The following is a 15,202-nucleotide window of genomic DNA, read 5'->3' as shown; positions in this document are numbered from 1 at the left end:
AGCGATGGCTGTACACTATAAGTCACACTGACTTTATATAATAAATATTGTTTGTATATTATATAATATTTATTATGTAATAAATATTGTAATATGAATATTAAATAAATTATTACTGATTATTGACAAATCAAGTAATATATAAGTGAAATAAAAATTGTTTTATTTTTCTAAACAAAAATTATAAATGTTTTAAAAATATTAATATTTTATTAATATAATTTATTTTATATAAATTATTATTATTATTATTATACTTTATTTAAAGTATATTACTACACTATATTTATTAATATAATTTTAAATTTGAAAAAATTGATTTTTTTTTAATTCAAAAAGAGCGCGTCTTGGCAATCACTCAAGCTCGTAACTGATTTATAAATTTATTGATTGTTTATATAAAATGTAAATTTTTAAACAATATAATAATCACATCCAGCAATTTTTAGTTAATATTTTGTAAATAATAAATAAATTTTATTGTTTTTAGATAATTACTTATAAAATTATAATTAATTAAAAAGTAATTTTTTGACTCACGTATTAAAAGAAATGGGTGTCGTCGCTTCGCGCCTCTTCGGCAACAATCGGCACCGGTCGATAGTGTTCTTTACAAGTTCTTACTTCTTGGTTATTTTACTCACAGTGATTTTAGGCTTTTCTTTATGGAATTTTCAAACTTTATTTTATAAAAAAAAATCATGAGTAAGTATTTTATTATTGAGAATAAATAAGAGGTTTTATATTTTCTAAAGTAACATATTAATAGTGAAGTTTTTCTGTCCTAATTTTTCGGCACATATTCTCTGAAGATCGATTTTAACCAGTTGGAGACGTATTACTCTCAGAAATGTCATTAAAAAGGGGCGTTTCAGATTGACGCTTCAATTGCCTAATTACGAAATAAATCAACAATCAAGTGATAATTATTATTTCAAAAATTGATTAATTCATTCCTTATGCAAAAATTTCGTGTTCTAACATTTTTCTCTGTTTTATTGATTTTCGACCACTGTGTGTTGTATATATGTCGGTGAAATAAAAATAGATTTAAGATGTTTCAATGACAAAAAAAAAAATTCTATAACACTTTTAATAATTATTTACAAATTTTTTAATATACATTAATTGAATATTTGAAAAAAATTTCAATTTTTAATATTTAGATTTTAATTGAATTTTAATTATTTTCAGAAGTGGAATAGTAAAGAAAATTTTATTTAGATAATCTTCTATCAAAAATGATAGGGGGTTTATTTGTCTATAATCACAAGGGAGAAGTTCTCATCTCCCGTGTGTATCGCGATGACATTGGACGTAATGCCGTTGATGCTTTTCGTGTAAATGTCATTCATGCACGTCAACAAGTTCGTTCGCCGGTGACAAATATTGCTAGAACATCATTCTTTCATATAAAACGTGCAAATATTTGGTTAGCCGCAGTCACAAAGCAAAATGTTAACGCTGCAATGGTTTTTGAATTTTTACTTAAAATTATTGAAGTCATGCAATCTTATTTTGGCAAAATATCCGAGGAGAATATTAAGAATAATTTTGTGCTGATTTATGAATTACTCGATGGTAATGTATCATTTTTTTTTATAATCTGTGAAAACATTTAAAAATTATAAATTTTGGACAATAATAATATTAATTTGTTAAATTTTCAATTCGACAGAAATCTTGGACTTTGGCTATCCGCAGAATTGCGATACTGGTGTGTTAAAAACATTTATAACACAACAGGGAGTAAAGTCAGCGACAAAGGAAGAACAAGCGCAAATAACGTCGCAAGTCACAGGACAAATTGGATGGAGAAGAGAAGGAATTAAATATCGTCGAAACGAACTGTTCTTAGATGTATTGGAATATGTGAATCTCTTGATGAGTCCTCAAGGCCAAGTTTTGAGTGCTCATGTTGCTGGAAAGGTATATTTTTTTTTCATTTTCATTTTAACTTTTAGTTATATTATTTGGTAATTTTTTTAAAATTTTATTAAATAATTAATATTTTTCACTTTCGATAGGTTGTCATGAAATCATATCTTTCTGGTATGCCCGAGTGTAAATTTGGAATTAATGATAAAATAGTGATGGACACTAAGGGAATGAAGGGAGTGGGTGGAATTTGCTGTGGTAATGAAGAAGCATCTAGTTCTCGCTCTGGTAAACCTGTGGTCGTAATAGACGATTGCCAGTTCCATCAATGCGTCAAGCTCTCGAAATTTGAGACCGAACATTCCATTAGCTTTATACCTCCTGATGGAGAATTTGAATTGATGAGGTAAGATTTCGTAATTAAATTTTTTATTTATTTCTTTAACTATTAATTAAATAATAATAATAATATTTTGCAGATATCGCACAACGAAAGATATTTCACTGCCATTCCGTGTTATTCCATTGGTACGTGAGGTGGGACGCACCAAAATGGAAGTAAAGGCAGTATTAAAATCAAATTTTAAACCCTCATTATTAGGACAAAAAATTGAGGTACGAATTCCAACGCCATTAAATACAGCCGGTGTGCAATTGATTTGCATGAAGGGAAAGGCTAAATATAAAGCATCAGAGAATGCAATTGTTTGGAAAATTAAGAGAATTGCCGGAATGAAGGAAACTCAATTGTCAGCTGAAATTGATTTACTTGAGACGGACACAAAACGAAAATGGACACGTCCGCCTATTTCAATGAATTTCGAGGTACCATTTGCACCATCAGGATTCAAAGTACGATATTTAAAAGTATTTGAATCGAAACTAAATTATTCCGATCACGATGTAATTAAATGGGTTCGATATATTGGACGAAGTGGTCTTTATGAAACTCGATGCTAATAATACTCCAGATTGTTAATTGAATATATATAAAAAAAAATGAAACTACTCTGAATTGCACATATGATCATTAATGGTATATACATATATAATGGGTTCGAGACAATTTTTTTCTGTCTTAATCGGTTCAAGACAAGCATACTTTAATTATTATTATTATTATGAACTTTTACAACCATTGATTCCAAAAAAGGAGGAAAAAAATTAGTGAATGAAAATAAGTGTATAAATGAAGTTGGTTTTGAACTTGGTGCGTACATATATGTTCCTTGTTCGAAAAACAGAATATCAAGTAGACAGAATTTACAAATCATGATTATAATAAAAAATATATATATTATATATTATATATTTAGAAGGACCTATGTATATTAAAATTATACCTTCAAAATGAAATTAAATATTTCAAATCTTTTTTTTTTTTTTAATAATTATTATTTATGATGTTTCAAAGAAATTAGTGTATGCTTGACCATGACAATATTTTTAATTAAGAGTCCAATATGCTCCAATATTATTCATTTTACGAATTTTGTATAGCTTCTCAGTGAAATTAATTGGAAGAAAAAATTGTATTTTATTTTTTAAATAGCAATTTTATTCTCATGTATGAAAAAAAAGAAAATTGTAAGTATAAACGATTTCATGTGTTCAGTGAAACAAATAAAATGGCTGGAGTTGATCTTAAATTGTTCATTAAATTAATAATTTTATTGAAATTTTGTTATAATTATAAATAATATTAATTATTACATAAAATATTTTTTTTTAATATATAAAATATTTTACTAATTATTTTTATTATTAATCTACAGTAAATTTAAATTTTCAATAAATTAAATTAATAGTTTATTATTTAATTATAAAGAAATTTTTCAAAATGAGATTAAACAAAACAAACAATAAATCACTTTATTATTTTTTTTATTTGTTATTAAAAATAATTTAAATATTTAACTTTTTGAATTTTGTGTCGATAATGAAAACATAGGACTTACCGACAGAGGGGTAGCGCCTAACGATAGGCAACTTAATGTGAAAATTTAAATTTATTGTAACTGACGTGCTGTGGGGATTAGATTATCAGTTTATTTTGTTCAAAAGAAACAAATGTAGTTAATTATTAATTATTCTACTTGTTCAAGAAAGAGTAAACGATTAAAAGTGGTTATTTACAGTTTTAAATAAGTGAAAAGTGACGAAGATTATTTAAATTAGCTGCGATGCCGGTTCTATAAGTATATATAAAGAGGTTAAGTGTTCGTTTGATTTTGAAAAATCAATTGTAATTGATTTCTATTATTTAATTAATAAATTAATTTCATCTACTGCGAGTGAGTGAGTGCTGTGTCTATAATATCGTAGTTTTCTATGATTCCGAACGATATATTCTGCTATTATGCGCATGCGGCTGGCACTACAAAACCTGTGTATATGTCGAGTGTCTTGGTCGTGTTTTCTGGTGGATCTCGTCTGTCATGGATCGGGCGAACGTACACGGAATCTTAATATTTTCTATGTGAAAAACGGTATAAGTCATTCAACAAGTTTCTATATGAAAGTAATGTGCGTCCATGTCATAGTGAAGTGATGACAAACAGGCATTTCAAGTGTTCAATTTTTTGGAATCTTCATCTCAAAATGAGCCCGACCATTGTCAGCACGAGACCCAGGCCTTCTGTCAATCGAGGGAGAAATTCCGTGAGTACACACATATATTTTAAGATAAATTCTTTAGTTCATTTTATTTGATTTTCAATTTTCTAACCTCATTTATATTTGGGAGTGGTTCTAAATAATTCATGTAAATCAATTTGTATATTTATGTTAGTAAATTAATTGACAAAACATTCCCCACCCCTCTTATTCAATTTTTTTTGGGGGGATTTCCACTTTTGTGGAAAATAATTTAAATTGAGCTGAGAGAATATTCGTTGAATTTTTTTAATATTAGCTAATTAAAAATAATTTCTTATGGGTGTGTAAATGCATATATATGTATATATATATATTTTTAGCTGGGCTTTGAAGCATTTTCTAATTTAGGGATGAACAATTTTTGTTCGTGTGATAAAGTATTATAGTGACATGGATAGATGAGGGGTTGTAAGGGCGTTTTTAGGGGCTGATAAATTTAGGGGAAAAAAAAATCTTCGACAGAGGGTTTGGGAAAAAAAAAATGGATTACTTTTCAAGTAGAACGTGAGAGTAAACGAATGACGTGTATGTGAACGACCTTCTGTTTTTTGGTATACGATTTTCTTTTCTGTTTGTTTACTTTTTTAAGCGTGACTGAATATAATCCTAAAGATTCTTTTTTTATTCCCAAAAAAATTTAGTCCTCATGAATTCTTTTTGAATCCTTTTATTCTAGATATTAGACTATATATATATATATAAATTTATTAATTTATTATTTCAATTTTCAAATTACATTAACAAAAAAAAAAAATAAAATTAATCAGTAAAAATAATTTTGTTTCTTTGTATGAATATTCGATAAATTTTTTATATAATTTAAAAAATAATACTTTAGTGAATTTTTTATCTATTTATGACAATAAGTAAAAAAATAGGTTAAATGAAGAATGTCTGATAAGTGATAAAAATATTTCACGTATATACAATAAAAAGTTATAAAATAATTCAATTTTTTTTTTTTGAAAAGAAAGTATTAAAAAAAGAAGATTGAAAAACATTTAAAATTTATATACACTGATAATGTACCGTCAAAATAAATACTTTATCGAATGTTCATATAAGAATTTTTTATTAGATTGTGTCCCATTTAATATTCAGGGGCTAAAAGCATCTCTGACGTTATTTGCAAATGAAATGAATATTTCATATTCTCATGGACCTCTGATACTTGATATACAAATGTATTTACATTTAATGACTAATAAATTTTTAATCATAATAAATTGATCACAATATATATATATATATACTTTAATAATTTTGTATTTGAAAATATTATTTGTTTTAATTATCATGTTACACATACGATTTTCCATTATCGTTTTGCCATAATTTTTCTGAAGTAAAAAAAAAAATTCTTTTATCACTTTCGCACAAACATTAATAACACAGCTTTAACCACTGATAAGTCATTAATATCTAGTCTTAAAGGAGTTTTTATCTTTCATTCGAATTCTGAATCATTTACTTTTTACTAGAATATAAAAATGAAAAATTTGAAAAAAAATATATTGCGTTTTTTTTTTATTTTAGTTGAATTGATAGCGATAAAAAGTGAAATGCCTTAAATTATATGTGTATATAAAAGATGTTAATTTCAAGGTAAAGATTAATAATCTCATAAAAATGCACGACACATTTGTAAAAAAAATTTTGTCATATATACAAGTAACATTCAGAAGAAAAATTATGCAATTTTTTTTTCTTTATTTAAATTCAGTTTTTAATAAAAAAAAAAAAATATATATCGATTTGTTTTGAAAATGAATAAAAATAATATTATTACCTAAGTATAATTTTTTTTTAATTATATACTTTATTTGAGATATTAGAAATTTATTTACGAATACGATTATGTGTTTTTTTTTTCATGGGAATTAGTATAAAATTTTTTTTGGTAAAGTTTCTCTTTTGAATGTCATATATATATAGATATAAATATAAAGTTTCATGAAACGCGAAAAAGTCAGCTATAAGAGTCTTAAGCGTAAGCTGTTTGATCTAATATGTACTGAGAAGCCTAAAGAAACTCTTTCCCAGGTTAGGCCCGAGACATTCATAGCTTTGTGATAACGAAATTAAGAAACGAGAAAAAATAAGTCATTTTTACACGTGTTTTTTTTTTCGTCACGCGATTGTCCATATAGAAATAGATTATGTATAGATAAAAAGAAATTTAATTTAAATGTAATAATATATATCAAAAGAAAAAGATTTTTTCATAATAAATTTAGGGCGGCGATAAAAATATTAAGTATTTAATATAAAGGATTTTTATTTTCCCTGTAATTTCATTTTTACGTCATCATATTAAAAAAAAAAAAAATTATAGCTCATTTTTATTTTTTCCAAAAAGAAAATTAAAAAACCAAAATGAATATTTTTTGAAGAAACATAAAAAAATTTCGAATTTTTTTTTTCTCAAATATATTTGAGAGCCAAAAGTAATGAAGTTGAAAATATTTTGCAGAAAATAGTATTGAAATTTGAAAATTTAAAGAGATTATAATATACACACAGTCACATATAGTGAAGTCGCAAGTCAGAATATTTGTACCAAAATATCGAAGAGTATTTTCGTATGGAGAGCATGTGTAATTGTACTGTAATAAAACTTCTCTGTAAAACGGGTTTAATAATAGCAGCAGGTGTTAGGAAGACCAGGTCGAGGGTATGTCTTTACCTAATCTTATTAACTACAAATGAGAATTCATTTTCAAAATAAATCGATATTTCGATTTCTGACCCATTAAGTAATGAATGAAATCTGTATATATAACCCAGTAGTTTTAAAAAAAGAAACGAAAGAGTTAAAAAAAAAAAATTTCACATTGTTACAATAGAAAATTATTCATTGGAAAACAAACAAAAAATATTTTCAATCATAATTTTTTAGACAGAGATTTATTTTAAAAAATGTACAAAAAATTTTTTAGTAAATAATTTGTAGGAACAATTTTTTCTTTATTAAATCACGATTTTAAATATTTGTATTATTAATTACATATTTTATTATCGCGAAAATATAATTTACATCCGAAAAATGTTATCAATTATTTCAAGAATCCATTTGATATTGACTCACGTGCAAATGGGTTCATTGAATTCAAGATAGCGAGTTATTCTATTATTTACTTTGACAATATTTGAAGTTTGTTACATGAAATTGTCAACATAATGCATTAAATGAATGAGGTGATGACGATTAGAAAGATTAATGATGTTTGAAGTCAACTATGTTTGCTTGAAACTAACATTATAATTTGAATATAAATATATATTTTCATATAAATATAATTTCCATTTTTTTTTCGATATTATTATACAAATATTTGAAATAATTTATAAAGCTTGAAAATTTTTTCTAGAGTCAAAATTAATTCTGTTTTCTCGATTTCTTTGAATTTAAAATCTTCTCTCGATAATATACAAAATTATTAATTTATTAATTAATTTATTAATTAATTTATTAATTAATTTATTAATTAACTTATTTATTAATAAATTTTATAAACTAATTTCTTTCAATTTTATTTTTATATAGTAATTTTTTGGAGTAATAATTTTTTTTAAAAACTGTATTGGTCGAGCGTTAATGAAATAAATTTTTTAAGGAAATATAATTGACAATCTTAATCATCTATATTGATAATAATTACAAAAAGAATTTTTTATATAAACAAGAGAGGAATCTCTCTGTGAAATAAAAAAAATTTGAAATTAGTTTAAACGGGGACCTGAGTAAACTTTACTGACAGGACCAATTAGATGACTACACTGGTTAACTCGACTGTGAGATTAATTAATCAATTACCTCGTTATTAGATCGTGGGTCACGTTTGACGTCAAACAGATCTCTCTCTCTCTCTTTCTCTATCTAATGGTAAAGTCACTTTCCATGAGTACTTTGACAAGAGCTTGAGAGAGGAGAGAGAGAGAGAAAAAAAAAATTTATTGATTGAGCTATATAAAATGACAAACAATTATCATCTTAGGCTGTTGAACTACTCACTGCTTTTATTTTTGCAATGTACGGTGAAATTTTTTAATTTTCGAATTTCTTTCATTTCAGTAATATTTTTTTTATTATTATTATTATTTTTTTTTTTTGTTCACTGACACCAGTCGATATTTTGAATTGTTGAAATCTGTGTTAGTTATGAAACACATATATATGTGTGTGTAAGAAATTTCTAGTTTCTCGTTACGTGCTACTTCGTGCCAAGCACCTAGCACCGCTTGATCAATTTTTCAGTTTTTCTTGTCTCGTTCCGAGATCCTCGTGCTTTGCAGAAAATCGAGAAATCACTGGTCACTGCTTTTTTTTTATTATTAATTGATTCTCACATTCAAGAAAAAAAAGAGATATTTTCTAGGTCATAGATTGGAATTTTCTTATTACGAATTTTCAATTGCAATTTTTGAATTAAAATTAATTATTATAATTATTTATTACAATTATTTAATACAATTATTTAATACAATTATTTTTTATTATTATTTCAAGTTTGTGAATACTTTAAATAATAATAAAAAATGAATTTAAATATATTTATTAATTATGAGTTAAAATTTCCACAATTTAATTTTTTCATTCTGTAAAATATTTAAAAAAAAAAAGGAAAAAATTAACATGGATCGAAACAAAATAATTAGTTAATTTTTGAAATTAAGTCAACCTTTTTTTTGCAAATATTTTTAAAAGGAGATTTTTGCGATCTCTCTCTCTCTTGGTATTAAGAAAAAGTTTTATATTTCTAAATGCAAGGTTGAAAACTTGTGTGTGACACTTGAGAGTTTTATAAAGTATCCTCGAGAAAGCGTTAACTTCTTAAATCCTTCTTAAGTATTTCATCTACAATTTCACAGTAATTTACAATTTTTTTCCTTGACTATATAATAATTCAGTTGGTTTTTATTATCACACAAAAACGTTAAATTTTCTAAATTATTTTTTTCAATTCTCGTAATTATAATATATATATTATCGAAAAATAAAGTCTGTATTTGCCAGAAATGTTTCATAATTGATTTTTGTTATTACAATTATTTTCTTTTTTATTTCAATTTTTCAATTGCCTCAAGGCATTGATGAGTAAAAAAAAAAAAATATGACGAAAATAAAAATTTTTAAAATAATATTTATATAAAAATTTGTCTCTTGGTTTTTCTTTTTCATTATAGTTTGATTTGAATTTACTTTGAGCTTTCACCGAGAAGGTAATTTAATTTTCTTTTGATACGTATTTTTCATATCGGATAAACCACGTTTTTTTTTTTTTTTGTACTTTTATAAGATTTGTTATAACGTTCATCATTCATTTTTAACGCTCTTTCTCTCTTTCTCTTTTCCCCTTTCTGCATGTGCCGAACGATAGAGACAATGTGGAAACGAAAAGAAGTCGTAATTTTCATTTTATATTTCACCTTTATGTGCTTTAACGAATACGATTCAAACTCAACGTTTACTGCAATAAAATAGTAATTTATTAGCTTTTTATTGAGACTGCAGAATTTGTTAATCAGTGCACACACACACACACGTTCAAATTTTTTTTTCTTTTTTGAATCTCTTTTGAAATCTTTCCATTGGCAATATAGTTTTTCATAAAATACGTCAGTAAATACTATTTTTAAAACTGACGAACATTTTTTATTTTTAAAAAGGATAATAGAAAAATTCAATTGTAAAATTTTGATTTTAATTTGAAAAATTATAATTAAAAAATTTATTTCAATTATATATAAATGAATTTGTTTTTTTTAATCTATTCGCAATTTTATGTGATGAAATATTGTAAATTAAAAATTATATTGTTTAATGGAAAATCGTTTGTTGTAAATGCGAGGATATTATTTTAAATGAATATAAAATGCCGGAAGCTTTTGTCACACACTGAAACATTGCCAATTTTTAAGGCGCCCTCAAATTTTCTTCGAAAGCCAACGAGCTCATTTTCTTATTTTTATGATTATTTTTCCCGGCTATTGAATCGAAATGCGACTTAAATTTTTATTCTACTATAAACAATATTATTTTTATTATTTGTAAGTTCCTTTGAAAGATTGTAACGAATGTAAGTAAAAAAAAGCGTGTGCGGATTAGCTCGCCGGATCAGGGTTTCAAATTTCAAAAGTAAAGTTATACATTAAGTTACAAATTATCCATAATTTATTATTTACACTAGATAAAATTATATTTACAAACTAAAAGCAGAGAGCGGCATTTACAACTATATTATTTAAAGTTAAATAGAACGCAAATAATTATCGAGGGGTGTTGCGAATTTCTAACGAGAAAAACGATCGTTTCGACTAGCGCGTGTTTCGTAAAAAAAAGGGGACTCTATTCTTTTAGAACCGTGTTATGAGAAAACGCGAGGGAAATAAGCAATTCTTTACGCTATCATTGAGTGAAACTCAATGATATTCGCCAAAGGATTAACTTATTTAAATACCTTTAATGAGTGAAACTCAAAAAAGAATTGAGTGATACTCAATTTACCAATATAATAATTGGGTGAAACCCAATTATTGCGTGTTTATGAACAGAAATAATTCTCTACGTAAAAGAGTTTCAATTCTAAGTGAGACTTAGATTGAAAGATCGTTGCTGTCGTTGTCGTCGCCGTCGTCGACTCTGCGTATCCGTGGTTATATGTGAAGCATATGTGTCAGGCAGTGGTCTACGATGAAACACTAGAGTGAGACTCTAGTCTGAATTTAAAGATCGTTGCTGTCGTTGTCGTCGTTGTCGTCGACTCTACGTATCCGTGGCTATATGTGAAGCATATGTGTCAGGCGGTGGTCTACGATGAAACTCTAGAGTGAGACTCTAGTCTGCTGCCGATGAGTGAAACTCAGCGAATGAATTTTTAGCTTAGAAACGCCGATTTATATACCCGCTCGTGGGACGATCGATGGAGGGAGTAAATTGACAAATCTGCGCGGAGCTACTCTGATTTTGACTAGGCGACGCGCATCTTCGGTGGGGGATCTCGAAGTCTTGCAACCGTTCCGTGGTGGGAGCTTAAAGGTCTTTCTTTAACGTCCGTGCGTTTCACCTAGTCTTTTCGTTTTACATTTTTAGTCTTAGTATAGTGACCTTGATCTGTCACTTTTCGTGGTCGCCAAAATTTTTATATTCTTACACCCCTCTTTCGTTTAGGAAGAAAACTTTAAAATAGTTTTCTTTCTGTTTAGAGAACAAAATTCATATTACGTAAAGAAAATTTTTTTTTTTTTTTTTTTTTTTTTTTTTTTTTTTTTTTTTTTTTTTTTTTTTAAATCTAAAAATCACATATGTTTAATCTTTGGTACGAAATAAATGATTACAAAATTAAATTTCGTCGTATACAATAAATATAGAAAAATAGAAAACAAACAAAAAAAAAATTAATTTTCCTTTTCCGAAGAACTCCTTTCCTTCCTCTTCATGGAATAAGATCCGTTGGCATAAGTCCTAAATTGCATCAGTTCCCCATTTATTTCCAGAAGGAACTTTCTTCGAGAATTAGGGTTTAGAAAGCGTTTTCTTACTTCTTCGTCGATTTCACTCTGTGAAATTGGTTTAGCTGTGTCCATGAATCTCTGCATTAGTATTTTTCTTTCCTCTCGTAAATCAAGAATAGCTTGAGGGGTTGGATTATAAGATGGAGCTATCGGAATTAATCTCCACTCTGGAAGAACATCTTCCGCAATCTCCTCCATTGCGGAAATAGGAAGAGTAGTTGGCTGGTAGGCGTCGACTTCCATTAATATATCACTTCTGTCTTCGAAAACAACACCAACAGGAAGTACTGTGACATCGAAATTGTTGTAGGCTTCCTCAAACTCCATAACCTCGCTGTCATAGATTGATTGTAAATCAGGAACCATCATAAGCCTTAAATCAAATGGCGACCATGGGATATTCTGCTGAGATTGTGGTTTACCATTGTCTGAATTAGGATTTAACAATTCGTCGATTTGGTTAATGACTTCAGACTCCGTTAATTCGTCCGTGGACATGGGTGATACAAGAGTGGTTGGCTGATGACATGGATGATGCAGAGTTAATTGAGGCATTTCTTCGTCCAAATCGCTGTCCGACCCAAAAAGCTCCTTCATTGTGGAATTGGCTGACATGTTGTTGATAAGGAAGACTGGTATGAAAATGACCATTCTCCGTGGATGAATGGGTTTTTAAAAGGGTTCTTCCTGGCGGTAGTAGTAGTAGGGGTAAAATCTTCTTGATGGTAGCTGTGGTGGGGGTAAAAGAAAATTTTCGCCAATGGCGTGATGACAATTCTTCATATTTTTTGATTGGTCGTTGAATCTTCTGCCTCGTAGAACGGTTTCAAGTCTTTTACATGTACTCTATAGATTTTTCCCGTGACATCTTTAATTTCGACGATGACGCGACTTACAATTTTAAATACTACATAATTTCCTGAAAACCGAGGAGCTAATTTTGCCGCGAAGTTATCAATTGCAGAAGATAAAGGTCGCTCACGCTTTGATACTTTATCACCAACCTTGGGTAACCAATTTTTACGTTTTCGATCGTAATGTGTACTTTGTTGCGTGAAAGCGCGAGCCAAATTTAAACGGACGAGTTCTTCGGTCTCTTTTAATTTTTCAACGTTTGAAGCTTGACGCGGATTATTTATTTCCAAATTATTTTTTAAGGAATTAGGGGCTTCTAAGGTACGTTGATAGTTTAAATATGCCGCGGAAAATTGTGTTGAGTCATGCTTCGCGGTATTTAACGCGAATTGAAACTCCGGCAAAAGATTATCCCAAGATTTTTGATTATTATTGACAAATTGGGCGATCATTATTTTAATAGTTTTATTTGTTCTTTCGACGGGGTTACATTGTGGTGAATACGGTGGCGTTCGTTGATGTATAATATTATAATCTTGTATAATTTTTTCAAAATCTTTAGCGCGAAATTGGGTTCCGTTATCCGTGATTAGAATTCTCGGGGTACCAAAACGGAGGATTACTTTTTCTTTAAGAGCCTGGATAATGGGTTTCGTCTTTTGTTCTCTTAAAGGATGTAGTTCTACCCATTTCGTAAACTTGTCTTGCATAACTAATAAGTATTTATTCCCACGAGAGGAACGAACGAGCGGACCGACAATATCCATAGACACATATTCCCAAGGTTGCGTTGCGTTGCACGTACCCATTTTACCCGAAGTTGCAGTTTGCGGCATTTTATATTGCTGACATGAAGCGCAATTCCTAACGTATTTGGAAATATCGCCGTTCATGCCAGGCCAATAATAACGCTCGCAAATTCGTACAATCGTTTTTGCAATGCCGAGATGACCAGCTGTCGCGGCATCGTGATTTTCGTGTAAAACTTTTTGTCTTAATGGTTGTGGTACACACAATTTCCAAGCCTTTTCCCGTTCGGTGAAATTTAGACTATGGTGCATATGTCTATATAATAACCCGTCTTTCACCGAAAAATCGGGATAGCGATCCGAATTCGTGATCACTGCTTTTAATAAATTTCGGTACCACTCACATTGTTTGTTAATTTCAATTGCGAACGCAGTTTCGTCCGTAAACTCGTTAGTAGGATCTTCGTCTGATATCGGATCTCGTGATAACGCATCGGCAACGTGATTTGATTTACCCTTTCGATATTTAATTGAAAAATCAAATTGTTGAAGATATACACTCCAACGCGCGATACGGCCTGCGGGACTGGATAACGTTTGTAACCACCTCAAGGAAACATGGTCAGTTATCACCGTAAAAGAATAACCCTCGAGATAATATCTCATTTTCGCGATTCCCCAGACTATGGCTAGACATTCCTTTTCGGTTACTGAATAATTTAATTCGGCTTTATTTAATGTACGGCTAGCATACGCTATGACAACTTCATTCCCATTTTGTTCTTGGGTTAAAACCGCTCCGAGTCCGTACTGGCTGGCATCAGTTTGTAGACAAAAAGGAACCGTGAAATCAGGCGCGGCGAGAACTGGTGCCGTCGACAAACGTTCCTTTAAAATCTCGAAAACTTCAGCCTGCTCGGATCCCCATTCCCACTGACGTTTCTTCTGGAGAAGACGTGTCAATGGTTGAGTAAGAGAGGAACAATCGGGAATAAAACGTCTATACCATGAAATAACTCCCATAAAACGTCTCAATTCCGTTATATTTTCTGGGACTTTAAATGCGAGGATAGATTTGACTTTGTCTGGATCCGTATGGATTCCAGATTCGTCAACTACGTGACCAAGATAAGTAATTTGCGTTTTGAAAAATTCTGACTTTTCCGTATTTACCCGTAAATTCGCGTCTCGTAATCTCCTCAGTATTCGTTGGACATTTTCTAAATGCTCCTCAACGGTATTCCCGAGGACGATTACGTCATCGAGGTACACGAAAGCGGAAACTCCTAATTCCGGCCCTAATACCTTTTCGATGGTTCGTTGAAACGTGGCGGACGCGGAGTGTAGACCAAACGGCATAACTTTGAATTGAAATAATCCGCGACCGGGAATAACGAATGCCGTGATCGGACGACTTTCTTCGGCTAGCGGAATATTCCAATACCCATTCTTTAAATCGATTTTAGTAAAAAATTTAGAATTATGTAATTTGTCCAACGTCGGATTTATTTGCGGAATCGGATATACGTCTTTTTCAGAAATCGCGT

At 29.1% G+C, this 15,202-nt stretch overlaps 1 protein-coding gene across 1 annotated transcript; it reads left to right on the top strand.

Moving 5' to 3' along the window:
- The first annotated feature begins 547 nt into the window (after positions 1-547).
- Positions 548-3,527, top strand: LOC127288425 (AP-2 complex subunit mu). The gene is made up of 5 exons (XM_051315854.1): positions 548-705; positions 1,195-1,581; positions 1,679-1,929; positions 2,028-2,284; positions 2,358-3,527. Exons 2-5 carry the CDS (start codon positions 1,242-1,244, stop codon positions 2,836-2,838), a joined length of 1,329 nt encoding a protein of 442 aa, XP_051171811.1. The 5' UTR covers positions 548-705; positions 1,195-1,241; the 3' UTR covers positions 2,839-3,527.
- The last annotated feature ends 11,675 nt before the right edge of the window (positions 3,528-15,202 follow it).

This window comes from Leptopilina boulardi, unplaced genomic scaffold, assembly GCF_019393585.1.
Source record: "Leptopilina boulardi isolate dan_hultmark-lab unplaced genomic scaffold, ZJU_Lbou_2.1 LbouV2_386, whole genome shotgun sequence".
In the NCBI taxonomy this organism is placed as follows: domain Eukaryota; kingdom Metazoa; phylum Arthropoda; class Insecta; order Hymenoptera; family Figitidae; genus Leptopilina; species Leptopilina boulardi.
Note: the sequence above shows the minus strand (reverse complement) of the source record. Positions and strands in the feature narration are given on the sequence as shown.

Coding starts and splice junctions, on each gene's coding strand:
- LOC127288425 (XM_051315854.1), top strand. CDS start 1,242: ATGATAGGGGGTTTATTTGTCTATAATCACAAGGGAGAAGTTCTCATC. Junction 1,930..2,027: donor GTGCTCATGTTGCTGGAAAG/GTATATTTTTTT, acceptor CACTTTCGATAG/GTTGTCATGAAATCATATCT. Junction 2,285..2,357: donor GGAGAATTTGAATTGATGAG/GTAAGATTTCGT, acceptor AATATTTTGCAG/ATATCGCACAACGAAAGATA.